Source organism: Morone saxatilis, unplaced genomic scaffold (assembly GCF_004916995.1).
Source record: "Morone saxatilis isolate NCDOM2014 unplaced genomic scaffold, NCSU_SB_2.0 Contig2, whole genome shotgun sequence".
NCBI lineage: Eukaryota > Metazoa > Chordata > Actinopteri > Moronidae > Morone > Morone saxatilis.
The window spans coordinates 13,925,462-13,952,418 of record NW_023339762.1 but is presented as its reverse complement, the minus strand read 5'-3'; the positions used below and the strand labels follow the sequence as shown (position 1 = coordinate 13,952,418).

The 26,957-nt window shown below is 41.4% G+C and overlaps 2 protein-coding genes across 3 annotated transcripts in view; both read right to left on the bottom strand.

The window, feature by feature from the left end:
- Positions 1-10,628, bottom strand: part of LOC118330448 (protogenin B-like) — a 14,988-nt gene extending 4,360 nt beyond the window's left edge. The window contains exons 1-10 of the mRNA XM_035664974.1: positions 10,562-10,628; positions 9,671-9,970; positions 6,638-6,782; positions 6,390-6,523; positions 6,009-6,305; positions 5,648-5,807; positions 5,285-5,532; positions 4,539-4,703; positions 3,965-4,270; positions 2,855-3,040 (exon numbers count right to left, since the gene is read on the bottom strand). Coding sequence (XP_035520867.1) covers positions 2,855-3,040; positions 3,965-4,270; positions 4,539-4,703; positions 5,285-5,532; positions 5,648-5,807; positions 6,009-6,305; positions 6,390-6,523; positions 6,638-6,782; positions 9,671-9,970; positions 10,562-10,628 — 2,008 coding nt within the window. The remainder of the gene's footprint in view (positions 1-2,854; positions 3,041-3,964; positions 4,271-4,538; positions 4,704-5,284; positions 5,533-5,647; positions 5,808-6,008; positions 6,306-6,389; positions 6,524-6,637; positions 6,783-9,670; positions 9,971-10,561) is intronic.
- A 2,771-nt stretch (positions 10,629-13,399) lies between these two features.
- Positions 13,400-26,957, bottom strand: part of LOC118330253 (DNA-binding protein RFX7) — a 15,071-nt gene continuing 1,513 nt past the window's right edge. Inside the window, exons 2-10 of one of the 2 annotated variants that reach the window (XM_035664733.1) lie at positions 25,606-25,639; positions 23,216-23,301; positions 22,749-22,787; positions 22,534-22,656; positions 22,315-22,431; positions 21,505-21,589; positions 21,211-21,418; positions 19,688-19,983; positions 13,400-19,594 (exon numbers count right to left, since the gene is read on the bottom strand). In XM_035664733.1, the coding sequence (XP_035520626.1) occupies positions 16,223-19,594; positions 19,688-19,983; positions 21,211-21,418; positions 21,505-21,589; positions 22,315-22,431; positions 22,534-22,656; positions 22,749-22,787; positions 23,216-23,301; positions 25,606-25,639 (4,360 nt within the window). In that variant the 3' untranslated portion in view covers positions 13,400-16,222. The remainder of the gene's footprint in view (positions 19,595-19,687; positions 19,984-21,210; positions 21,419-21,504; positions 21,590-22,314; positions 22,432-22,533; positions 22,657-22,748; positions 22,788-23,215; positions 23,302-25,605; positions 25,640-26,957) is intronic. The other variant, XM_035664734.1, reaches the window with a different exon arrangement.

Genomic DNA, 26,957 nt, shown 5'->3' with positions numbered 1-26,957 from the left:
TGCCAGAGATGTTGGTGGGGCGTGGGAAGTCCACCAATTCGTTGTTTGGTATCTGGGTTGAGGTAAGAAAAGACATTCGTTAGAACTTATTTGTAAGGTGATAGGTTCTGGATACGATGATGTGTGGAAGTGTGCAGAGCGGCAGTCCGGTGTTGAGATTGTGCAGTAAAAGGTGGGGTTATGAGAAGTTGTTAAATCTCGTAGGTTATCTATCAGGCTGTTAAATAGAGATTAAAAAGAGACAAGTTGGGGAAGGAAGCAAAGGTAGTCATACACTCTTGTTGTAAACATTTGCTGAGTGGCTAAGCATGAACGTATATAGGTTCACGGTGTTAATGACGATGTTGTTAGTTGAGTCATGTTTACTTTTGTCATGCCACGAAGTGTGCACGAAATACAAATTGAGATTTTCTTTGGTGTCTCATGTACTTTTACCTTTGTAGAGGTTGGTAGCGGCTATATGCAGAAGCGTTTTTGTGGGTTGCCCCACATGTGCTGTTAGGCAACGGGACTGTTACTAGCTAACAGCTTTCCCTCGGGGCTTTCAGAGGGGAAAGCCTAGGAGCGGGCTCAGCCGCCTAGGGGGACAGTCTGCGACGAAGGTTTTGTTGGCCAACGACCAGGTTCAGACTGGGGTGGGTCCTGCGAGGTCGTGCTGGGGCGATGCTGCGAGTCGCGGTTGTGGCGGGTCTCTAGTCGCGGTCTGGATGATGATTTTGTCAAGGAAAAAGCTACACATTTTCATCTTCCACGTGTATTCTGGCTGAGTGTTGGTGAGAAAAAGTTATTATAGTAGTTATAGTATGCATGTTAATTTTAAACTTAAAGACTTTCTGCAAATAATACACACTAGAGAGAGTTGAGCTTACACACCCATCCTGGAGTTTTAGGACTGGATTGGTTTGGGTCGGCTGTATTGTTGATAGCCCATGTCAGCTTGCACTGACGAGCAGCACAGTCTGTTAGCATGAATACTTTCTTCCTTGAGACTTCTGGTCAATTTAGCACAAGTTATACGTTTTCAGTCAGTTTTATCCCCTGTCACTAAACAGCAAACTGAACCTTTGTCGATACGATTGACTTTTGACAATAAGGTCGTGTGTTCAGAGCAGCTCTTTTCTCATAATGAGATGGGTTCAAATGAAATGAAGGGGGCAGATATTTGGTTAATAACACCAAAGCCTGAAAGATCATCATTAAAATACCAAAAACTGGTGGGTAACAAATCGAGTAGCATCTATTTTTTAAAAAGGCAGACACATTGACAATTAGTTGCAGCAGGGGGTTCTAGGTCATAACTGGCCACATGCATGGACAATGCATGGTCTCCTGAGTCACCCCAACCTCTCATTTATCATTTGTTGTCATGTGTGAGGAGCATGAGAAAGATCAGCCAGCCCCAAGGCTCAGTAAATAGGGTGACATGATCAATATATTATGACAAAATTATATTGCTTTTCCTTTTTGAAACCCTATAAAGATTTCACAAATATGAATCCCTATGATACAGGCTGTGTTTTAAAACACAATACAAACAAATCTCCAAATTTGAGGGGAACAACATAAATGGTCAAATTTGATCTCGTTTGTGCTGTACACTTAATAGAAAATAGAGTCGTTATGGGACATACAAAGCTGTTTTGATTTCAATTACTTGCTTAAATACATCAAAAAGATAAATGAGGTCTGGGAAGCTTTCATTTGAAAATATACAATCATATTTTGTTTTTTAACTTGAAAAGCTACCATTGCCTTAGCTTCTTAATCTGGACGTTTTTAGGGAGTGTTAAGATTTGTTTTATGCCTCCAGTGTTAAAGGTCGGCCTATGGGTATTGACCAGTGAAGGCGGTGTGTCCAGGACTGCTGTGGGGGCTGGGCCAGAGGCAGCGTTCAGCTGCTGGGATCCTAGGCCCATGGGACTGGGGGGGGTTTGACTGAGGTCACCAGGTCAGGCCAAGATAGAACACAAGGAATCTGGGTGCAGGACTGTGGGAGCTGGGCCCCTTTTGTTCCCTCTTTCACGTTCTTCCTAGTGCCCTTGTGTTATAGCCTTAAACTTGGAGCAACACGGGAAAGAAACATGGCTCCAAAACAGAACTTAAACTGAGATCACTGAGGTTATGGAACTAATGACAGCAGCTTGTGTGATTGTTATTATGGAGGGTTTTACATTTCTAGTAAGTTTTTACTACTATAAAAACATTTAAATTAAAAACTCCCTACCCATTTCTATTTTAACTTCTTGGGTATGTACTGAGTAGGAACCACACTGCGCTTGAAGACTCACATCAGACAAAATTATGTTGTTAACAGCTTTGGTCAGTATGGACTTGGTTCATATTGCATATAGATTTCTGTGGGTTATTTACATGGACAGCACAGATGACCGGTGGAGGCAGGGCCATAATCTAGGACTGCTGTCTCACGGCTAGAGGTCAGTGGCTCAGTCCAGTTCTGGCCAATCCCAGGAGGGTTTGTTTGTGTGCTCCAGTGTCCAGCTAAGGGGGGAGTGGCCAGGGTCTCACAGGGCAGGTCTGGCCCTGAACACAACACAATGACCAGGGGTAATTATGCAAGCCGCAGGATGGGAAACGGTGGTGGGAGGGACATCTGGACCCTGACCTCTAACCCTAAGAGCCTGATCTCACACAATACCGAGGCCAGACTGGTGAGGGCTGCTGGTTAGGCAAGAGGGGTCAGCCCATATTGATCAGGACAGGGGGTGAAAATGCAAATGCTCCATCCAACTGCCCACTGAATTAAATTGGGCAGAAGCCATTTGAGTAAGCTCCCATCGGTCACTCTTGGTTGTCTCTACATCCAAAACCACAGGTCTAATAATGCGTCACTCACCAAGGCCACTCATGGTGTGGGTATAGGTCTGAGCCTGCAGCTGGATGGTGGGCTGCTCTGGTTGGCCTTCCTCATGGTAACACAGCCGGTATCCCTGGACAGTCACAGATTCTGGGGAGGTTTGCCAGCGTGCCACAATTGAAGTGCAGTTAAGAGGCTCTAGTTGAAGAATAGGGGCTGAAGGCACTGAGGGACAGAGACAGCAGGCATGAGATCAATACATACTCATATTTAACCTATTGTTGAGCATAAAGTAAGACTAAACCTAAACAACAAAAAAACAGCAGGACACTGGGTATAGAAAAAGTATGGATGGAAGATAATGTTATTAACACAATGGTTAGTGTCAATTCAAATTAAGAATTCTGGGTGTGACAGACTTATGATTTAAGCTGCATATTGGAAGAAAATTAACAAATACACATTTAGAAGACAGTTCATTCCCTAGTATTCATGTTCTAGACATTGTTCTTAAATAAAAAGTATAATTCTGTCAGCTGTGCTACATCATCAAAATATATAACTAAACTTTTGAAAACAAGAAATCCAGCATCAGTGGACAAACAGCCTCCCCCAACACACAAGGCCATGAAAAGAGGCTATTCTTTCCCCCACATAGATGCCTGAGGCCCTCTCTTTATGACCCGTGACTGAGGCCACTCTAACATCACTGACAGCGAAGGGCAAAGGTTCCTGGGTAACCAACACAAAGGCTGTAGGACAATGCTACAAGAGCAAACTCTAGTCATAAGCTGGCCACTCTGCATGTGCTCTAGTGATCCTCCTGGTATTCTAAAAGCAACAAAACAGGGAGGTGACAAAAGCGAAAGCATAGCCAGTTAAAAGTTTGGCAACACATGATTCTATTACTCTATAGCATGTACTACTTGTTGTTGTTTGCTTCTCAACCTACTAAAGATGCCTGCTTTTGACCCTAAGAATACATTCAATCATGCATGAAAACTTTGTCACAAATTCACAAAGTAAGTGAACAAAACTGTTCTCACAACCAGGTAATAATAACCCATGCATGCACCGATAAGGATAACAAATATATCACCAGCTCTCAAACTTTTGTGACATTTCCTTTCCAGCCTTCTGCAGGTTTACCTTTGCTGGTGGAGATCTTAGGAGTACGGTGCGAGGTCCATGCAGAGGGTTCACACCAACCCACACGGGTGGCTGCAGCCATACGGAGCAGGTAGATGGTGTCAGGCTGCAGGCCCTCCAGCAGGTATTCTGTGCTGTTCTGAGGTAGCTCCACAGAGTTGACAGTGTTATCCGCAGCTGTACGATAGGATAGTCGGTATGCAGACACCAGGCCGCGGCTCACTTTGGGGGGCAGCGGCTGCCAGCTCACCTGGATATCCGTGGCGCTGTGGCTGGTCAGACTTAGCTCGGGGGTACGTAAAGGCACTGCGGAAAAACATGGATATAACAAATACTTGAAGCTGATGAGGTACTGGATTTCTTCAGAATACAAAAATGCGGGCAAAAAGCTAAACTGTCGTATTTCTTTTAATTATTCCCACAGATTTGCTGTTAATAAGCAGAATACACAACAGCATACCCATCCCCCTTAAGTCTACTCACAATGTGCTCACATCACTTGCATGCATTTTAGCTTAACTACCATAGTGATTTATTGCAAGGAATGCTGGGAGTCTCAATGCTCTATGCTTACCATCCTCCAGGGTATGTTGACTGACTTGGTCTGACATACGGCTGGCTCCCATTGGCATATAAGCCACAATGTAAAAGCTGTAGTTTCGAGCTGGCTCAAGGTCATCGATGATATAACTGGTCGTGTCGTTGCCAATAACAACTTGGTATTCTTCGTTGTTTAGACCTAACATGCAACAGAGTATAAAGTAGGTTAGAAAATACGTTGAAAGGATCCAAAGAAGAAGAGACTGTCTTTGAGTGTTGTTCATCTTTTGATTGTGTAATGCAAAGCACAGCCACATAACTGCTTCCAGACCTCCTAAAGCAAACCTACTTAAACAGCTAAATGTGATTACTACAAAGTAAACATGTTTACTACAAATGTAGACTTGACTTGGTGACTAACTTAACTCAATTTAATGGTTAAAGTTAAATATTTTCTTAAGGTACTGGTTTGCAAGACTGTGAGGCTTTTAAAAAACTACACTGTCCCTTTAACCGCAAGCAGAATGAGCTGGGGAGTGGACAATGGACTCGCTAAGCCTGTTGTTAGTTGCCATTCTGAGTCCTCCTTGACCTCTGCTCTGCGCAGCAACAACAGATGGCCTTCACCAAGGAAAGTTGATCATATGTGAGAGAGTGAGATAGCTTGTGGTCACATTGCATCTTTTCACACCTTCATTCCTTCTGAGCCCACAACCGATCTTTTTAATCTCCATTAAAAAACCTGAAACATATTTAAATGGTTCACCCTCTTCGTCTCACCTTCAGCCTTCATATAATGGATAGAGTAGGCAATGACTTTGTCTGCATTGTAGAGAGGTCTCTCCCAGGCCAGTAAGATAGCAGAGCTTGAGATGGTCTCAGCATGGATATTTCTCGGTGCACTGGGTCTGTCCTCGGACATGACAACAATAAGGCGAGCCAAGGACAGCACAGAACCCTGTTCACTCTCTGCCATGCACTGATAGATGGCATCATCCTCAGGGATGATCTGGGTAATCACCAATTTACTGTGAAACAACAAACAAAATATTACATTTGTATTATTGTTTATCAAGAAATAATAATCAATTAGATTTGATTAAAGCAGATTAGATCATGACCACTACTGTTATTCTGCAATACCTGTTATACATCTTAATCCTCCCATTTAAATGGACCTCTTCCCCATTCTTTAGCCAGCTGATATGTGGCGGGGGCACTCCTTCTGCTTGGCACATAAACCGGGCAGTGCCTGCTCTTGGACGGGTCTGGCTCTCAGGCTTCTCAACGATGGATGGTGGCACTGAAACAGACGTGTAACAGACAAGTAATAAAAAACACGTATTAACCCACAAAAACAAAACACTGACTTATTCCCTGAATATGGAAATTAGTTCACATCTGCAAAAGCTTTTGTTGTGTTAAAGCACGTGGAATATAAGAAGCAGGCAGGAGATATGATCTGAGACCCAATGCAGTATAACTACTTCAGAGTTTCCTGTACCTTGAACGGTGACGTTGGCTGCAGCTATAGTGTAGTTGCGGGTTCCAGGGGTGGTAGCCCTGCAGAGGTAGACTCCACTGTGCTTGGAATTAACATCAGTAATAACCAGATTCCCATTGCCCAGCACTTTGGCGTTGTACACATCGATAGGTTTACTGTCTGCACGGCTCCAGGAGATGATGGGCCAGGGATTCCCTGTGGCCACACACTCCAGCACCACAGTTTGGTGAAGAGAAACTGTGACATTTTGAGGTCCAGCAATAATTCTGGGCCTCTGACGTGGTTTAGGGCCTGCACCTTCACAAAAAAAAGGAAAAATGTTAAGAGTTCCCTATATAAAATGATGGTTTAATGTTCACTCCTAAAATCATTTGAATGTACCTTGGTTGACTGTCAGTGTGGCCGCTCTGCTTTTCAAACGGCTACCGATGTTAGTTGCCACACATCGATACTGTCCAGCATCTTCCATTTGTACATTGTGGATCTGAAGGACTCCGTTGGGCAAAACCGTTATTCTGGGGAAATACAATGGTAACATTAGGGTCAAGCAATGGACAGGAACAAAATGAGGAAGCTGCTCAAAACATGGGGACTGAATAGTGTCTGACTGAAGGTGTGTGTGCAGGTACCTGTCTGTCTGTAGCGGCAATGTGCTTTGGTTGAGCTCCCAGGTGATGGTGGCAGGAGGGCTGGAGGTGACCGCACAGGAGAATCGTGCCACTAAGCCCTCAGTCACCACCATAGGCACAGGATGCAGCAAAAACTCTGAGATGCCTGTGGAAAGAAATACATTATCAATCAAGGCTGGAGGTATTTCAACTCAAACCAACCACATTAATAATTGTTATGGTAGTTGGCTTATTTACACTGATGTTTGTCACTTACTAAATATATATTTCCTTTCACCTTTGGTAAAATATTATACATTATGCATGCAAAGCCCTGGCATTGATGGATGTTAACTGATTCTATGAAAGGAATTGATCTTCGTAAGACACAATGATCTTGCTTTTGAGCAGATGAGCAATCAGGTCCCATACTGACCAGCTGGTCCAATCAATGGATCAATGGAAGAATGACACTAAATGATGCATTGTTATAGATAAAAACAAATCAATTCATGTTGCATATTGAGGAAGCAAGCAATAGAAAAATATCCAAAACAGTGTTGAAATATAAACGTAAACCTATTTCTTGCAGAATTCAGGGATGACACATATGGGCAAAATCTGACATTTTTCCAGTTTCGTGTTTCATGTTTTGTAAATCTTCTATTTAGACACTTATTTTAAGTATAAATACACTTGCTTTAAAACAATTTGCTGAGTCACACTTTCATGTGCATTCAAAAGGTCTTTCAATAATGACCACAAATAAGCAAGCCCAAATATGCATTTGTCACCAGAATACTCTCTAAGATATGACCAATGACCTTCATTCATTAAGGTGACAACTCTCTCCCTCCCCCCTCACTCACAGGAAGGAAGTCAATATCATGTTAAAGAAAATCAATACCCTGTTCTCCCACTGAAACTCCACATTAAAGACCAATCCTTTAATTGAAGACCTAATCTCATCAATATTACACAAATACACTGATAACCCTGTTCATGTGTAGTGCATTTAGGGATTTAGCCTAAACCAGGGTCAGAAACATAATATCCTTCATGGTTTGTTTGTTAATTATTCCTCTAAAGTGGCAGTAAGCTTTGGTTTAGGGTCAGTACATGACAACCAAATCCCATGCTAAAATGATTTGAATTATTTCCAAATGATCAGTATTATCACAAAGTCTGCAATGATCCACCTATTCTGTCTCCTGACAACATGGCTGACTGGTGAGCATCATTAGAAGCCCTCAGCACCTGAAGAAGTTAAAAACAATATGTTGTTTACTCTCCACTGAGAGACATCAGACAGTATTCACTCTTTCTGGGATCAGTGATGTAGATGGTGGGTGTGGTCTGCACAGACTGATCCGCTAATATGGTCACCTCTGTTGTAAAGAACAAATCAATGTCTAGGTCAAACAGCACAAAGGTTTCTCTAAAGAGGTCAAAGTTCGCTTTTACCCCCTGTCCATTCAATTTTAACCCAAACTGGGAACCAGATCAAAGTCAGTTTACCATTATCTACATAAACCTGTGATTTCTTGAGGTTGTTTATATCATATATCAAATGATACAGTAGTGATAAATTATGAAGCACATATGTACTTGTTTTGTAAATATCGTAGGAAACATATGAGATATCTGAAACCTTTTATAAACCCAAGGAACTGGTGATGTAGTCACAGATCATACTTCCTGGATGTAAACATGTTTTAAAAAAGGTTCACCACTATTTACTAGAATATCAGACTCGTTCGTTCACATGACATACTGGTCTTTCTTTAACAAAAGGGGCTCTGCTTGACAGGGCAACAGGGGGGCCGACCCAGTGAAAGGGATTGTGGGCTTGGAGAGAGAACAGCAGGGCAGCCCAGCCAGAGCAGGCCTGTGACATCACAAAGCCTTTCCCTGCTGACCCCTGACCCCCAGGACCTCTGGACAGAAGGGGAGCACAGAAGAGGCCCATCCTCCACTCCTCTGCCTACAGCTGACCAAAAACCTTTAACCCTTTCACTGACAAAAGGCTGGACGCCACACCAAACTTGACTTTGGAAGGTTTGTTTTTATGGAAAACTTTTTTTTGTATTGAACTTTAAAAGACAACTGCAACAAGATTGTCAGAGCAGACTTGGTGTGATTATAAACCTGTAAGATTTGTTTTCCTGTTTGTATTTCTATATTTATAAATCTCTTCCTGTGTTATAGTTGCATCTATTTCTTCATAGTTGTGTACTGTTGAGTATAAGGACATATTGCCCAAAGCTTTCTGCCCTCAGTGTCAGTGTCAGAGTCAAAATCAGTATATTTCAGAAGGCCACACTAGTTTCCATGACACCACTCATGTGATATCCCTTCTAAGACCTGTGAAAAGTGTCCATGGCAGACCAGGCCCACTGAATAGACACAGCTGTCCTGTCCACTGATATGTGGACAAACAAATGCCCTGAAAAGCTAACCTTTTCTTCTGGGGCGGTCAGGGTTACTCCAAACAAAGGCTAAAAGGCAAATGGCCTTTCAGAGATTCCTCTGTGTAGCAGACCATTCAGCAATTACACAGAGCCACAGTCTGCAGTGACAAGAAATCCCACTAACATAAAGCTAATTTCTGCCAATGTTTCCTGAGGATCTTTATAAGTGTGCAAGTCAAAACAGGGGAAACACAGAGTACTCAGACTCAGACTCTGCCTATTTATAGAGTATTTATGAGCTTTTAGATTGACTCTCCATCTATCTTTAACTGTCTCTTAAAATGATCCTATAACTGGACTGAGAGCTTTAAACTCAAGCATGGCCAAGTCTCAACAACTTACAATAACATGGAAACCCAGACTTTAGAGGTTTTTCCTCAGTAAAAAACGAGTGGGGTGGGGTACATCTGCTTCCCATCTCCAGGGTAATAACCCATGAACTTGCCATTCTGATGCCTGCATGTTCACACCACCAAGTGTATACCACAAACAACTTTAACCCATCCTCAGCTTGGTCCGAACAGTGGGAATAAAGTCCACGTTAACCAGTGATGATTCCCTTCACTCTGAGCTCCATACTTACTTGCGATAGTCAGACGTGATCTTTGGCTTAGGATAGCTCCATATTTGTTCTGGGAGAGGCACTGGTAGAATCCCTCATCTGATTCCTCCTTGGTATGCTTTATCTTAGGTATGTACAAGGAGCCGTTGGACAGAAACTGTATGTGCTCACTTTCTGCCAAATGAACTCCATTCTTCAGCCACTTGATGGTGACTGGAGGCTGTCCATGAGCCTGACAGTCCAAGACTGCAGGGTCCTTTGGTAGTGCGGTAACATCGCTGGGCTCTGTGATGAAGGACAACTCGCTGAAACATAAAACACCTGGAGGAAGAGAATGGGGACATTAGTTGTTTCTGAGTAATGGATGAGCTGCACAACAATAACTCTATAGCCTAACAGACCATACATGTCATGTACTACAGGAACAGTATCAGAAAACTACATTGATATTACAGGAAATAATAATAAAATGCCAAATCAGACACACATAATATATGTCCTGACGCAAATGTTAAAGTAATAGCAGCTGTATTAGGATGATAGCTATAAGTAAGCTGTAAAACAGGCTTTATCTTTCAGGAACAATGATGCATGGTATGGTGTTTTAATATCTGCTGTCACGAATATCAGACATGAAGTCGGTGAGCATCCGAACAGCAAACTGAGATTAATGACAGAGAACCAGAAATAGAAAATATACGTTACAAGTTTAACAGCCTTAATAAACCTTATTATCTCTTCTTGGTCAACGTGGTTCAGAAAACACGGTGTCCTTTAACAAATGAGTTAACGTTACATATGTTTCAGATATGCAGGCAGTCAATCAACAGTCCGTGCGCGGACCGCAAAGCAGGTCAGCTCTCTTATTTACAACGAAAATATGAACAAAAACAAACAAAAAGACACACTTACATGATAAAGGAAGAAACAAAACAAAAAGCAGCCAGTGCTGGTAGTCTTTCATCTTAAACTTCGCCATTTATCCAGTCATGTCCCCCCCACCGCGGACCGCCGCTCTCCTGCGTGCTGTCCGTAGATCCCCAAAATCACTTCTGCCGGCAGCGGAGCTCCAGACGCTGTACAGTGGTGCCGGGGCTCCCCCATCTGCGCATGCGCAGACAGCACTGGTCAGAAACAAGTGTGTGTGTGTCTCAGTGTGGTCGGGGGCCCCCAGGGGCCTCCAGGAGGAACTGTCGCAGGATGTGGAACTGGACATTTTCACAACAGTTTCATTCATTGCACCTACAGGATGATGGGAGGGTCAGATTCTGATCTTTGGAGCCTCACATGGAGTTGAAACTGGCAGCAAAGATCTCCCACAAGGGTCACAGATGTATAACACTGTAACCAAACGGAGACTGTGGTGCCAAATAATGTGGATCTATCTTCCATCTTTGGTTGTTTTACATAAATATAACTGGGAACTTTGACAAGCGCACAGAAGCAGAATGTTTTGCCTCTTTTATGTGTGTTTGTAATCTGTCCTCTTTCTTACTAATATTCTAAATAATACTTAGTGTGTGTCTGTGTAGGTGTTAACTGCATTTTGCGACTGAATTATCTTGTTATGATGATCTAAATGAGACTTCCTGAAAAGATAACTTGGCACAGGTTTTCTGGAAACTGCAAATATCTTGGATCCATATTTTCCACGTTTGCACTTTATTTACCTTTCGCATAATATTGCATTTTTTTATTTCATTACTGCCTTTTCTACCTACATTGTAAAGATATTTAATATCTGTCTGTCCTGGAAGAGGGATCCCTCCTCTGTTGTTTTTATTTATTTTATTTTTTTTAGTGGAGTTTTTCCTAATGGAGTCTGAGGGCAAAGGAAGGGGTATGTTGGTTAGTTTCTGAAGCTATCTGAGACAAATTTGTGATTTTGGGCTTTATAAATAATTTTTGACTACCTGTTCAACAAGTTGAGAGTTTTTATTACTTTTATGTCAAACTGAGTATACAAGGCTGAAAAGTATAACATATACATAACATTATACATGTCAAGCTCTGACCAAATCTATAGACTACATTCCTACATACAGTACTGTGTGAACTATAATCTGATTTCCCATGTAACAATTTAGCCTAATAATATCTTTTTTCTGTGTGCATCAGACATTATTTAAGACAACTAAATAAGTTGAACACAATTATTAGTTACCAAAGGCCACTGGTAATAAGGTCACACTGAACGGCATCTGCTTCTACCACAGAATCTGGTAATTATGAAGAGATATTGATGGCTGCAAGTCAGCTGCCTAATGAATTCAGATATTGATCTGGTGACCGTGCCTTTTGACAATGACCCTCCTCCTCTCCCAGGCCTCATTCAACAGCAGCACAATGGGCTCCAGCTGTGAGATCCACCATGCTGTATCAGCAAAACACCCGTCCATTGGTGCAGATAAATGCAGTCATCACATTCAAAATGGGAGATGTTGTGCCTTCCAAAAGATATTATATAACTCTTATTTTCAACGATATCAATGAATGGTTTGTAATGATTTTAAGGGATTACTGCCTCAAACATGCACCTCCACACTTCAATATCCAATCAAATGAGGAGAACGGAGTATAATTATATATTGATTACAACTAACTATTGATTTAATCATCTAAAGCCTCATAGTTATAATTCAAGACTAAGAACCAATGGTCAGGTTAATAGCATCCCACAATGTGTTTACTCAATAGCTTGGATTTTTAAATAAATTATATTAATGATTCTATGTCTAGGAGAAACACACACATCTTATACGTATTAAATTACCCTGTCTTTATAAGAAAACACACTTATATTGTAGTTTATTAGTCATGGTTGGTATTAACTAGTTCACTTACATTAAGTGTGTTATTGTGTTCACACAAGTATTAATAAAAAAACACTAATATTTTATTTCCCTGGACACAAAAAATCACTCTCACAAAGCTTCCACTTATGATTTTAGCTGTAAAAAGGATGGCAAAGACGAATTATCTGTATTAATGCCTTACTTTAAACATGGTTTTGCATTCTTTGGTTATTGATATGTTGTGTACAAACAGGAAACACAATCCTGTATTGCTTGTGAAATCTGTCGACTCACGTTGCCAAATGTTGTAGTGTGGAGGTCGAGGTTACCGCTAGGCTCCACATGGCTAAAGGTTAGGCTGTTTGGCCATGATCAATAGGGTTAAGGTCATTAACATGTTATGAATAACACGAGGCCCTGGGAAAGCAGAGCAGAGGATCATGAACTGGGCTCTGATTGGCTGGAGTGTGTCTCTAAGAGAGGCCACCCGCCACTGACCTCAGAGGTCATTTGAAGAGCTGATGACCTCTAACCTCATGTAACCATCACCTAAGAAGGTGATGGAAAGGTTTTGAGTTTGCATAGACTTGACTGCTAAAATATTAAAAGTGTGTGGTGTTTGACCAAAAACAAATAAACATCAGTATTAGCATAATGGTGGAAAAATCAATAGCACAGTGTCATTGGCAGGGGACAGTCCAATCAAAATGTTTGTATCGGAGACAGACTTTAGATTAGATTAGACAATTTAACAGTACTGGCAATGACACCTAACATAGAATTAACTAATAAATTAACCAATTAAATTCAACACTTAATTCCTGGAATGACTATGTATAATAACTATAATGACTAGTAAATCCTGTGAGGTTACTTTCTGTCATGCTCCAAAGCGACTTTGTATTTACCGTAAACAAAATAATAAAAATCATCAGCACATACACACACAAGGATATTCTTTAAAAAAGTTTATTGGCTTTTAAAACCACTTTAAAAATCTCACCAGTGAGTACTTTCCATTGAAAAAAGAAACAACGCATTTGCGATATTAACAAGCTACTGTACATTAAGCAGTACACCAGACAACACCACAGAGGAGGGTTTTTTTTCTACTGGTAAAAATGGACAAGATAGTCAAACAGAGTTGGTTCTGGGTCAGTCAAAGGTAAAGAATCAGTGTCACTGCTTGATGGAGCTCCTGTACTCATAAAGAGGTGCATTTCCTTCATTCAAATTCAAATATCAGTGCTTTATTGTTAAAGAAACAATTAAGAGAAAATGTTAAATTTCTTCACAAATGTATTTTGCAAAATAAGAATATGTAAAATCGACAGAAAACAGTCATAAACATAACACTTAGAACAACATTAACTTAGTAAACAGCACACAACAAAAGTAATGTAACTCATAAAACTAGCACTGCCAGTCTGGTTAACAGAACCTGCCCAAATCACAGAAGACAGTGGTTACCAAGAATACAAAGTACAACAGAAGTCATCACACATGCGTGCGTACAATCATTTATCAACATAACGAGCATGTAGGTTTTAAAAGGTTATTTAACTTTTTTTCCCTCAATGCTTTATATTCTCATGTATGAGAATGAGTAAGAAATGTGTATCTCACTGAGATTAATGCACATTTTGCTACAAGACAATTAGTCATTTTCTGACAGTTAATTTCCCTACTCATCTTGTCATAAAAAATGTTTTTTTCTTTTTTTGTGGGCATCCATCATTACATTTGTCCATAAAGATGTGGCAAAGCCATGTGTCATAAAAATTTAGTGCAATAATGTGAACCTCCAAAGTTTGTTGAAACATGAGTAATTGTTTTTTTTCCAGTGTCTGCTGAGAGGCTTTGAGCACAATGTCTGTCACAGAGATGTTTGCAACCAGCTAACAGTATCACAACTTTTTTTCTCAATATACCATGCTATTGATCCTGCTCAAAGCACACATCACTTCTGCAACCGCAGAGACCTATTATCTTTGAATAGAAAAAAAGTAAAATAAAATCAGCAAGCGAGACCAGACAGCATTACTTTTACGACACATTGAGCCAGAAATGTAACACACAACATACAGTATCTTGCCGACTATAGATCTGTTAAGCTTTTTTTTCTTTTAAATGGCACGTACTTAGCTAGAATAATGGCCATAATATAGTGTCTTGATACATCAATTCTCTATGTATCTATCCTATTTACAGATGGAGCTTAAACATGACTTATACAACATTGACAATAGCCAAAAACTCAAGCAAGCATCCTACTGTATCACATAGCCTACCTGGCTAGCAGTGATGGTTTCAACATGCTTTCAGGTCCATGGTTACCTATAAAACATAGGACAGTGACCATTTCACAAATTTACATACTGTACATAAGATTTATGCAACTTAATCCTTTTTCCTCAAATGCAATAAAACTCTTTTATATCTCGGAGGCTGCCCGTTTCCCGTTTTTTTTATTTTTTAATGTTCTGTACTAGGAGTGTCTCTATGTGTATTAATCTCTTATGTTATTCAAACAGATCATCTTTGGTATGGAAATAAGGCTGGATTCTCCACAAACACTGTTTCATTTCCTCTTGATCCCAAGATGACATCAAGACATACATGTCAGCCTCTAGCTGTCTATGTAACTAAGCCTTCTCCATACCATTGATATTCTTATCCAAGCTGGGAGTGTAGCGTGCCAAAAAAAAAAAAAAAGAATCTCATGACTGAAAGTGTGCCTGCCATGGTTTTCATGAAATGACAGCCTATCAAATTCCTCTAAATCTGATTACTGATAAGGGCACACACAGTGTAGTTGTTAGCCTATACAATACGCATCTATATTGTAACACTGCAAAACAAAAACAATAAGAAATAGTACTGAAAATATCAGAGAAACAGCTGCCTTGATATGATGAAGCTCTGGATGGTTCCGAAGATTCTTAACATTATACTATATACAGTCACTCTACAGATGGCATAAGGCCTTGGACTTTGGGAATAAGGCAGCCAGTTGTTGATTCCTTTCAATGTATAGTCCACAAAGTGGCCTGAATTCCCATCTTCTCCCCACTGATTCATCTACTCCCTTTATAAGATATTAAACAGTACAAGAAGTATAGGCTTTATGAAAATTTCACTCTTGGACAATGCTCAGATGTGAATCAGTTTTCCACTGATTTGGTATATGATAAAGTATAAAGATTATGTCATAAATTCAGCACCTGGCAGCACAAGATGCTACCCTTTTTAATATTCAGATATGGCAGGCAGATGTACTACAACTATTATGTGCATATACTACAATCCCAATATTGTCTCCATTTGGTTGAACTTGAACTGCACACACTGAAAATAGTATACAACAGCATACATTTTTGGTCTTTTGTGCCAAATTTCCTACCGATCTCACTTTCATTAAGTGTTTGTTAAATACAAATATTGCATTATTGATTAGTTATAACATGGAAGATTATGTCTTAATGTTCATACCATACAAACCTACTCTTTGCAAGTGCATGCTGCCACCACTTGAAATGCATACATGTCTAATTTCAGATGAGGGGAGGGAGAAAAGTGGTTAAGTACTGAAACTCTGGGTGACAAATGAAAAAGGAGAGAAGTAACTAAACATCAGTAGGAGAGATTTTCTGGTAAGCCTGGCACTTTTAACAGAACGGATGGCAAAGTCCAGACAAATCCCAACAAACTATAGTTTAAAAACAGATAGACTACATACGCACCAAACGAACAACAGAGAACAGAATAAAAGATAACATTAGCCCAGCATTTCTACTGTAGTAGGCTGGTCTTTGCTTTCTAGCCAGTCAAAACCAGAGTTCACAGTATCACTGCATATCTGCTGAAAAAGAGGGTCGTTCTTCAGTTCTTCCAGTGTTGAGTCTTCATATTGTTCCTGCTGTTGATTAGGGTCAAACAGCAGGTTGGTGTCCAACGTGTTAAGGTCAGTGATGCTACTGGACAGATCTGAGGTCAGTCTGATGTCATTCGAGAAGTCGGACGCCACGGCGTTGAGCTCCGAAGCTACCTGACCCACCAACTGGGAACTGGGGTTGAGGCCATCGTCCCCCAACAAGTCCTTGACAGTGTTGTTGAAGTCCAGCTGTTGTTGCTCGTCCTCCACCTCCTGCTGCTGTGTGCTCTGGAGGAGGAGCTGCGGTTGTGTCTGCACACGATTCTCCTGTAGCTGCTGCTGCTGGTCTTGCTCACCAGGACCTGCTTGTGCTTGGCTGTCCCCAGTGGAGAAACTCACCTGTTCTCCACTGCCAGTGGTGAGGTAGCCATGCTGCTGGAGCTCAAAGGCAGCAGGGCTGGAGCTAACAGGCAGCTGAGCCTGGTGAGCAGTTCCTCCAGCGAAGCCAGGAGTGGTCTCCAGAATTTGTGTGAGGTTCATACGGGCCGTGTAGTTAGAGGGGAGGTTGTTTATGCCCAGGCCACGCACAGAATCATCACCATCAGCTTCCATCTTACTGAGGAGAACATTGGTGATTTTGGCAGTGTTACTTTGACCCTGCACTGGCAGCATCTCACTCTGCATCATAATATTCAGTGGCACAGATTGGCTACGCTGGACCATGCTGTGGACAGAGCTGACCGTTTGGTTGTTGGACAGGATGCTGAGCACCTCGGATGTTAATGGGGAGTTAAAGGGTGAAACCACAGCTCTGGTGCTGGTGGTGGTATTTGTGGTGGTGGTTGGAGGGCCGGTGTTGCCACTGAAGTTTCTCTGACGCACTGCAGGGCTAACACTGCGGCAACGGAAAGTACTGGACGCAGATGAGGTTGACGCCTTGTTGTCTAACGGTGCAGGCACAGCAAAACTCTCCTGTTTAGTGGGAGTAGTTACACCCGATACCAGCTGCTGCTGCTGCTGTTGTTGTTGCTGTTGTTGCTGCTGTTGCTGCTGTTGTTGTTGTTGTTGCTGTTGTTGCTGCACTGGGGAAATGGGGGTCAAACGGCCAAAGTGAGCCGCATCCTGTCTTGACTGAGCCTGAAATGACTGGCCGGGAATTGCAAAGGCATGTGGCTTACGAAACTGGTCATCTACCAGGTCTTGGTAGCTGGGTAGAATGCCAATGCTATGGTTGGACAAAGGACTTGCAGAGTTGCTGTTGTAGCGGTTGTTGATCCACTCCAGTTTGGCCTTGTCAGGGTGGGTTGCCATTGGCCTCTGCATGGGCTTAACGGGGCTGCTGGAGACAATGCTGGCGTCATGATAACCTGTGATGCTTGAGTTTATGGGAGTAAACGCAAAAGGGTTCCTGCACTCCACCGGGCTTGGGGGGACGCTGCTGCTGCAGTTGGACAGTGGTGTGCTGATAGGGGTGTGGCGACCCATGGCTCCATCCACAGGTGTGATGGGAGCCATGCGGGAGCAAGGGCTCTCTCTTGTCAAGCTGTGCCCAAGCGTCATTTCTGAGGTGGGGGTGGGTGTTGGGGTTGGAGTAGGTGTTGGAGTGGGAGTTTGGACAGGTGTGGTACTGCTGTGGGCGGAGTGGTAGAAGGTAGTGCCGGCCTGGTGAGCATTTAAGATAGAGCCTTGATTGTTAGCCGACTGGCCTTGTAAAGACACGTCGACACAGCTACCAAACAGACCCTTCAGCTTCATCTGCTCCTCCATTTGGACTAGCTCCTCCACGATGCTATCCTGGGTCATATCGTCATCATTGAATGGAAAATAGTCCATGTTGGGCTGAGAACCTGCAAAGTCAACCATCTCCTGTGGGAGAGTGAGCTGGCCAGTGGCCTCGGAGGGTTGCGCTATAATGGAAAGTTGGTCAGTCGGGGCTTGTTTGTGTTCTGCTTGTATCTGCTGAGCAAACGCCTGCTTACGAAGCTCATCAAGCTGTCCCTCCTCCCATATTGTGCTCTTTAAGTCACTCATCACAGAGGCTTCGTGTGCTCCTGAGTTGGCTGGTATGGCACGATGATCCCCGGTGATCTGCTGTAGCAACGCCTGATCAGACGTATTGTTTCCAGCTGCTTCACTGCTGGTGTCAGTGCTGAGTGAATGGTCTTCGTGTTTCACCACCAAGGCCTGGGGTTTGACAACAGTCTGGGTGCCCTCATTGTGTGTGATGGGCGAGTCAGAGAGTGCAAGGATCTGTGTGGGCCCTATGGAGGTGTGTTTCACAGTCACTTTGCAGGGGGCACTCTCTGGTCTGGCAGGGGTTCCCGGTCTGGGGATCCTCTTCACTGCTGCACTGACTCCAAGTTTGGGATTGTCAACTACAGCCAGTGGCTGCTGGGAGATAAAGACCCTCTTCACAGGAATCACATGGGCCTCCCCGCTTGAGCCTGTGCGCTTCCTGGGACTCTTGGCATCTGAGCAGGGATCCTTCGATGTTGGGGTAACAGCGGTGGAGCCATTGGAGTTCTGATTATCAACAGTCAAGTACAAAGTACTGTCATGGCAGTTACTGTTATTGCTGTCCTGAGCCCCAGCTACAGCTACTGAGGTGGGAGGGGATGTGGGGTCACTTTTTATCCTTACCCCTTTGTCTGGTCCTGGTGAACACTTAACCAGGAAGCTTGGCTCACTGGCAGCCCTGAACTTAGCCACTCTCTCCTCTTTGGCCCCAATAGCAATTTTCTCTGTGCCAAGGGTAGGGTTATTGTCATTTCCAGCGTCAGACACAACTTTGGTGTCAGCGGAGAGGGTTGGGGTGGAGACTGGGGCACTGGGTCTGATTGCAGGAGACTGAGGGGCAAGCGAGCTCACACCGTGTAGCTGCAGGGAATCGTCCAAAGCAGCTATGGTATTCACACCCGCGGAGGCAGGACGCACAGTAGTAGTGCTGCTGCTGGGAGCCAGAGCGATAGCCGTCATCTTCACCACATTGACGTGGGGAGTGGGCATCACAGTTTTTATGGGGCTGTTGGTGATGAGCAGGGTGGGGGGTGAGCGCAGCGTGATGGCACTGGTGGCAGAGGGCTTGGGCAGAATTTGGGCGTACCGTGTACCATGTCGTGCCAGCCGATCACCCACAGGGCTAGCTGAGATATTCTGCTGAGTTTTGGGGGACTGTTTAAGAGACTGAGTGACCACTTGAAAGTTCACCGGCAACACTTTCCCCTCTGCTGTCCCTACAGGACTTGGCGAGGTCATTAACTGCCTGCTTCTCTGTACCTGAGAAGAACAGTGAGAACATAAATTTACTTTTAGACGCATTCATCAATAACATATTTGAACATAATTATTTAAAAAAATGCAGCCACATACCGTTACTGGGCTGGGGACAGCTGCTACTACGATGCCTATGGTGGGCTGAGGGGAGAGCAGAGCAGGGCTTCCACAGGGGATGGTGGGGCCAGGAGTACTGGCCTCCGTTCTCTTGATCTGGCTCTCATTGGGCAGGGGTGAGTGGAGCTTCTGCTCCTGCTGCTTCTTCTGGATCTTGCGCTGCAGTTGCTGCTTTGCATCAACAGAGGGCGAGGGCAGGGTCTTCACCTGGGGCTGGAAAGAGTTTGCCTCAGCTGTGGGCACAAACGCAGAGGCCGGAGTTGGCGTCTTCATTCCTGTCGAGAAAAGAAAAATTCAAAGAATTATGATTAGCTAGTAAAACTAATTTAAAATCCTAATCCAGGAGTTCTGAAACTTTTAACATTTAATGTACCCTTCTCAAATATTTTGTCAGCCAAGTACCCCCTGAACAGCACAGAACATTTTTGGTAGATAAAAAATGTACTGGGTCATCAGTGTGGGATTTATAAAACAACCTTTTAACTGAAAAGAGCTTAAATGCTACATTTCAAATGTTCATCACTAAATTCATGGAAAACCAATCTGTTGTCATAATTTAGTGAAAAACGTGGGCTTGTGCTTCACTGAGTAACTTTGTCATCATCGGTGGTAGGGAGGCAACTGCAGCTCAGGATTGCACTGAAAATATAAAATCATTATTATTATTTATTAATTGTAAAATGTGGTTTATACAACTTTCATTTACAGTTTATTGTTTGTTTATTAATTATGATGACTGATATTTATAAAATGTAAATTTTTAAAAAATCTCTACCCTAGGGGGCAAGCTATTGAACTTGGTTTACAACATGGTTTCATTTTTTTATAAATTATTTTTTGTTTAGTGGGAGGAGGCAATTATTCTTAACTGACCTCATTCAACAATTTATTGAACATCTATTGCTGATGCTGCTGCTTTTGAAGAAACGTAGGATACATTTTTTTAAAAGGCATTCGTTTACACCTTTCCAACCTAAAACAGCCTTTCTGTTCCGGTCCAATACAGATAGCGATTATTAGTAATCAAGGAAACCAATAACTGATACCAGGAACAAATATACATTTGCTGTAAAAATGAAAATCTTAGCGTTAAAATTTAAAATAACCAGTGGTAGAGTGTAGTACATTTACTCAGGTACTGTATGTAAGTACAATTCTGAGGTGAGTTTATGCTACTTTATACTTCCACTCTACTACATTTTTGATTTTACTTTTTACTGTTTTTCTTTACTTTTCAGATTCACATTATTTATACAAAATAAATTAAATCTTCCCAGCAGCATAAAGTAATCAAAATGAGCTCCACCTCCACCAGGATGTAACTATGTGACATGTAACTGATCATTTAGCGCTGAGGATGGGACACTACAGAGTGGTGACTACAGACAGAGAAAACAGGTTGCATCAGATCCACAATAGCCCATTTTGAAATTAATAATAATAGACACAAACACACACACACACACACACACACACACACACAGCTCAGGAGACATCTTTACCTGTGGGTGTTCCGGTCATAACAGTGAGTGCAGCCATGGACTTAGTACCAATGTAGTGGCTATTGAGCAGGAAGCGGGCCAGGTCCTCCACGTTGTCAAACTGACGACTCAGGACCTTTTGGGCCCACTCACACACCAGTCCACAGGCTGCAGATCTCATTTCATCTTCAGCGCTCGGGGACTGGCCCGACGGCTCCATCAGCTCACACTGCAATCAGACAGGTGAATGAGCATTAGATCCTTTTAAAAATATAACAACATTTACTGCAGGTTTTTTTTTGCAGTTTAACTCACCCCATCACCAGATTTCTGCAGATCCAGGTTGGGTAAGGATGGCATGTGAACAAAAGCTTTCTTCCTTAACCCGCTATAACAGTATGTGAGAAAGAGTTAAGGTGTCTGAAGCAGAATGATGTAGAAATGTTTACAGTATGCTGGTTTTATGTTGGGTCTGTCCAAATTCTTATTTTGTGTCTAGTGTATTCCTCTTATACTCTTATTCTAGGCAAGAAGTTACCGTCTCTGAAGACCTGAAAATTGTACATTTAAAAAGTATCTGAAAGCCAAACAACAACTTTCAGCTCAGTGAAATAAATCACAAGCTCATTTTTGGCCAAATAAAGTTGTTAACAGCAGAACTTTCTTTAGCTGAAATTGTCTATCAACCAATTTGCATGCGACATGATTTGCTATTAATGCGATTTAATTTCATGAACACCAGGACAAATATGTTTTTAAACTCATCACTTCAGCTGGAATTTGTGTCTAATATGTGCCACTTAGATGATGGGTAGTTATTTATTTATACTGTGGGAACTGTTGGGACTCTATAAATAATTGTATCTTTTTAGTACTGTCTAGACCTGCTGCATTTGAAAAGTGTCCTGAGATAACTTCTGCTATTATTTGCCGCTCTACAAATAAAACTGAATTGGTTATTTTAACAAAGACTCATTGCTACCAGAAAAAAAATGCACGATCTGTCTCTTAATGACACCACTACATGTCTGCAATCGACAAACAGCATCAACTGTTTGATGACTGAATAAATAAAGCGGAGCACAAGAAGACTTTGTTGACAGGTTCATCAGAATAAAAGGATATTTGGATTTTCCCCTCATGCCCAGTCGACGTGCTTTCATGTTAGGAAAGACATTCTTCATGATCTTTCCAAAGTCTGCTGCACTCAGTGGATTGTAGCCGAGATTGTCACAATAGCTCCTACGAGAGAAAAGAACCCGCCGTAAGATTATAAGGTAAAACATACTAGTATATTAGTAACCTCTCCTTTCCACTTCACCTTCCCTGACCCCACACACTCACTTGTATTCATCATACACCTCTTGCTTTGGGAGGGAAGTCTCTGGGTGCTCTTCTAGGTGATTCCGTATCCAGTTGAATGCATACATCTGTTGAGTACGGCTTGACGACATGGAACTCTGATCACTGAAATTAGTATATAAGAAAGATAAATCTGATGAGGCAGAGTGTCCTCGACTTGAATGCATCATTTCTTGTTAATACAGAAACTTTAATACCATAATCCAGGAGTGGAGGACCCCCTCTCATTCTCAGTCCAAATGGGCAGAATTGGGGGGTTGGGGTGATGAATAGATATGGGGAAACAAATGAAACACAGACAGCTAGGTATAGCAAAAGTCTACATTTATCAGTGGTTTGCTTCATAATGATAATCAATCACACAGCTGGAAAATGAATGATGAAAAAAAACTCTGCAGTGAGCAACGACACCCCCCACCTCAAAACAAAATTTCACAAAGCAAAAATATTTAGCATTTTTACGAGCTATCAGCCAAAACTTTTTCCTGCATAGTAGCCTGTGGATAGTGAAACTTGAATTTTTGACAAGCAATGGGACAACAGTACCAATAATGCAATGAGAGCCATAACAAAAAGCAGCCGTGTGTGTGTGTGTGTGACACAAAAAAAGAAAAAAGACCAAAAAGGAAAACTTGTGTGTGTGAAGTGTGTGTCTGTGACATACCTTTTATCATTGCCACTGCTGGGACCAGAAGGCAACTTCAGGTAGAGGTAGAGCTTTTCGATGTCTGTAAACTTCTCAACATCTTGCTGTAAAAAATAAAAAAAACACAAAGAAAACAAGATTATTCATATCAAAGTAAAGAGTAATCTGGTAGCCTGAACAGAATCTATCAATAAAAAAACTTCATGACAGTGATATAAGCAAGACAGAGGGTGATCAAAAGACTAAAAATCTTATTTTAGGCTCCATTGTTCAGTCTGGCAGAGGACAAACAGAAATATGTACGCAGAAAAACGTTGGCTATGTGGTTCAGAATTTAGCGCCCATTTCAAAATACTACACAGGTATGACAGCTGCACACAACCTCCTCATTATTGATTCCACCCAAACTGCTTTTCAATTGGTTTCTAAGAATGGATTCATCTTACCTCTTCCTTTTCTATTTGCCTCTTTGTTGCTAGGGGAACCAATACTTGAATGAATGAGGTGAGAGCTGTCAGCCAATGAGCAGTGAATGAAAGTGCTATTTACTACACTCCATTGCTACGGGCATAAAGTGAATTACCCGAGCCCTGTCCTGCTTATGCCATGGTTGGAGTTTGACATTTTGCACCATCCCTTTAAATGTTTTCTTAGATTTTCTCAGATGGGCTTTACTCCCGGTATTAGCGCGTATATGCTGGTAACCTAGGCAACCTTAGAGGTTTGATTTAATCTACATAAACTGATTTTCATTTACAAAATCTCAGATACAAGAAAACAATTGTCAAGGCTGACAATGTCACTGCTACACGAAGCTAGCACCACCTGTATAATGCAGGTTCAGTTTAGAAACAACAGCAATACAAACTGAACTAACGTTTCAATCCCAGTATCCATGGCATATAACACTAATATTTTTTAATTCATATATAGATTATTCATTCGTCCATACATGCAGGAAAATTTGTGATTTTTTTTATTAAGAAGAACAGGTTTAGGTATTATGACAATATATAGTGGGGCAATTAAAATTTGTCTAGTGATAATAGATTTAGACGCGGTTATACGGTGTTACAGTAGCTGTCACTACTAATCCATTATCACTATCTGTTACTTATGGCAATAAGTTTAATGCTTTTACAGGATTCAGTTTTGCATGAATGTGATAAAGTATTTTGATTTCTCAGGTATTTAATTCACTAGATAAATCAAAAACGGACATGTTTTTTCAATAACATTTCCCAAAATGTATTATTATGTATATAGAAATAATCATACAAAATTACATATATGGTGATAAAAAGAATGCATCCATTTGACCTACCACAAAATACTATTACTGTAACTGTATTATTACTCATCTTTACATTCTATGCACATATTACTGTACAGTAAGATGCTCCTGATATTTCCCTATTTAGACACCATCATCCAGATGTGCGACACATATCTTTGCCAGGTCTCAAGGTGGTCTTTTATATGTTTATTTGTAGTGCACAAATAGTATTAATGTAGAAGCATCTAATGTGCTAAAAGGTGGATATTTTATCAAGAAGTCTATCATCACCAGAAAGACTTGAAATAAAAAGAACAGACTGTTAAGTGTCTGTGTTTATTATTATTAGCAAAAAACTCTATCATGTAAGTTTGTGGACACTTCAGCTCAGATTGATCCACAACAAATGTGCATGAATAAGAGAGCGCTTACACACACTGCGCAGCAGAGATCACATCTTTTATACATGAAAAAACTTCCATTCTTCCATTGCTTATTGCAAAACAATCTACACTGCTGTTACTGTAATTGACCCTTCCTAAGTCCCGCCCCTTTTTGCTCTGTGCTCCAATAAAGTTGAGCAAGCAGAGCAAGTCGGTCGACTTTCTCCTTTCCTGTACTTACATATACTATGTGCTAGTGTCTCTATGTTGAAAACACAACACATATACGTATATATAAAAATATATACAGTAGTCACATCTTAATCTTAAATTAGCTAATGTTAACAAAACGCTAGCTGACTATCTAGCTAATCTATATCAATTGTTAGCTAGCTAGCAAGTCTGACCGAGCCTCCAAAATGGGCGGGACTTAAGAACGATCAATAAGGGGAAAAACCTTCAATATAGTACAAATTTTAATGTTATTACCATAAAATCCTTTTTTGTATCTATTGTTGTTATGTAAATATTAGTACATTTAAGTATCATGTTTCAGTAATTTATACGCATTAGAAGGACAAGTAAGACTCATATCAGGCTATAAGCATGAAACATACATTTATAATTTATTTCTTCACAAAAGCTGAGCTACGCACCTTTTCTTACAATCCACAAATGATCAGTTATATGTGACTTTCTGATAATAATGTGGTGGTACAGTGTTGTAACAGTCGGTTATGGATACTCACCAATATGCTGTCCACTTTTGATTGTACAGATTTGCTACAATGAAAAAGAGAGCAAAAGCCAGACATGTGAATAAATATGACTTGGATTAAAATAATATTGATACATGTATGATTTTCTTAGTATTTCAACTAATCTTGTTTTTATCCTAAATAATAATAATAATAATAGTAATAATAATAATATCCTAAATAATAATATCCTATTTATGTGCTTAAAACTGCAGCACGGTGCGGTAAAATGTGACTGAAATGAGACTGGATGTTGTTGTTATCTACTCAGATACCAGGCTAATCAGTGGCTTTGGAAAGTATTCAGACTCTGTTGGCACACTTTATTGTTTTATAGATTTTGAATTGAATGTACTTTTAGGCCATCAATCTACATTCAATACAACAGGCCGAAAAAGCAAAAACATACTTATCAAAAATCTAAATCTCCCATTTACATAAGAATTCAGAGCTTTTATTCAGTATTTTGTGAAAGCAACTTTTTGGGAAATTTGTTCTACAGGGAATCCTGTAAAATTCAGTCAGCTTGTATGTGGAGCGTCTGAACTTCCATGCTCAGGTCTGTCCACAGAGGTTTTCTGGGGCCATTTAAGGACATTCAGAGACTTAAAGCCACTCCAGTGTCGTCTGGGCTGTATGTTTCTGGTTGTTGTGAAGCTGAATGATAAACCTTCATCCTTCTTCAAGGTCCTGTTGTATTCGGCTGCGTTCATTCTCCCCGTCTCTGCCGTGGAGAAGCACCTTCACAGCGTGATGCTGCAGCCACTCTACTTTATTGTAGAAGAGGTGTTGACCAGGTGGTGAACAGCACCCAGTACCTGTATTAAGGGCCACTGTGTCACCTCCCTCACTGTGACCCTTCAGGTCTGGATACAGTTTGGCTGGATGACCAGACTCTAAAAAAAGTCCCGGTGGCTTCATTTCAAAATGTTCTCCTGGGAACATTCAAAACTTTAGAAATAGCTATAACCTCGCCCTTGGCTTCAACACCAACTGACTTGGAGGACCACGGAGAGTTTCTTGGACTTTATAATCTAATAATCCCTGTGAATTGTGGGACTGTATCTATACAGGTTTGTGCCTTTTAACATCATGTCCAATCTTCTCTGGAATCAAGTTCTAGTCTGAGTCCTCGTTCACTCATTCAACCTCCCTTTACTACGTTTATGCATCAGTAAGACACATTGAATTGCACTGGGGATTCATTTATCATAGCAGGAAAAGCACAGTTGTTACTAATAACATTAACAATGACTCTGTTCTTTTCAAGTGTCCCAGGAAGCCATGACAGAGCGACAGTGAGCCAGTGTGCACAAAAACAGGACTCTGAAACTGAGGCAGCT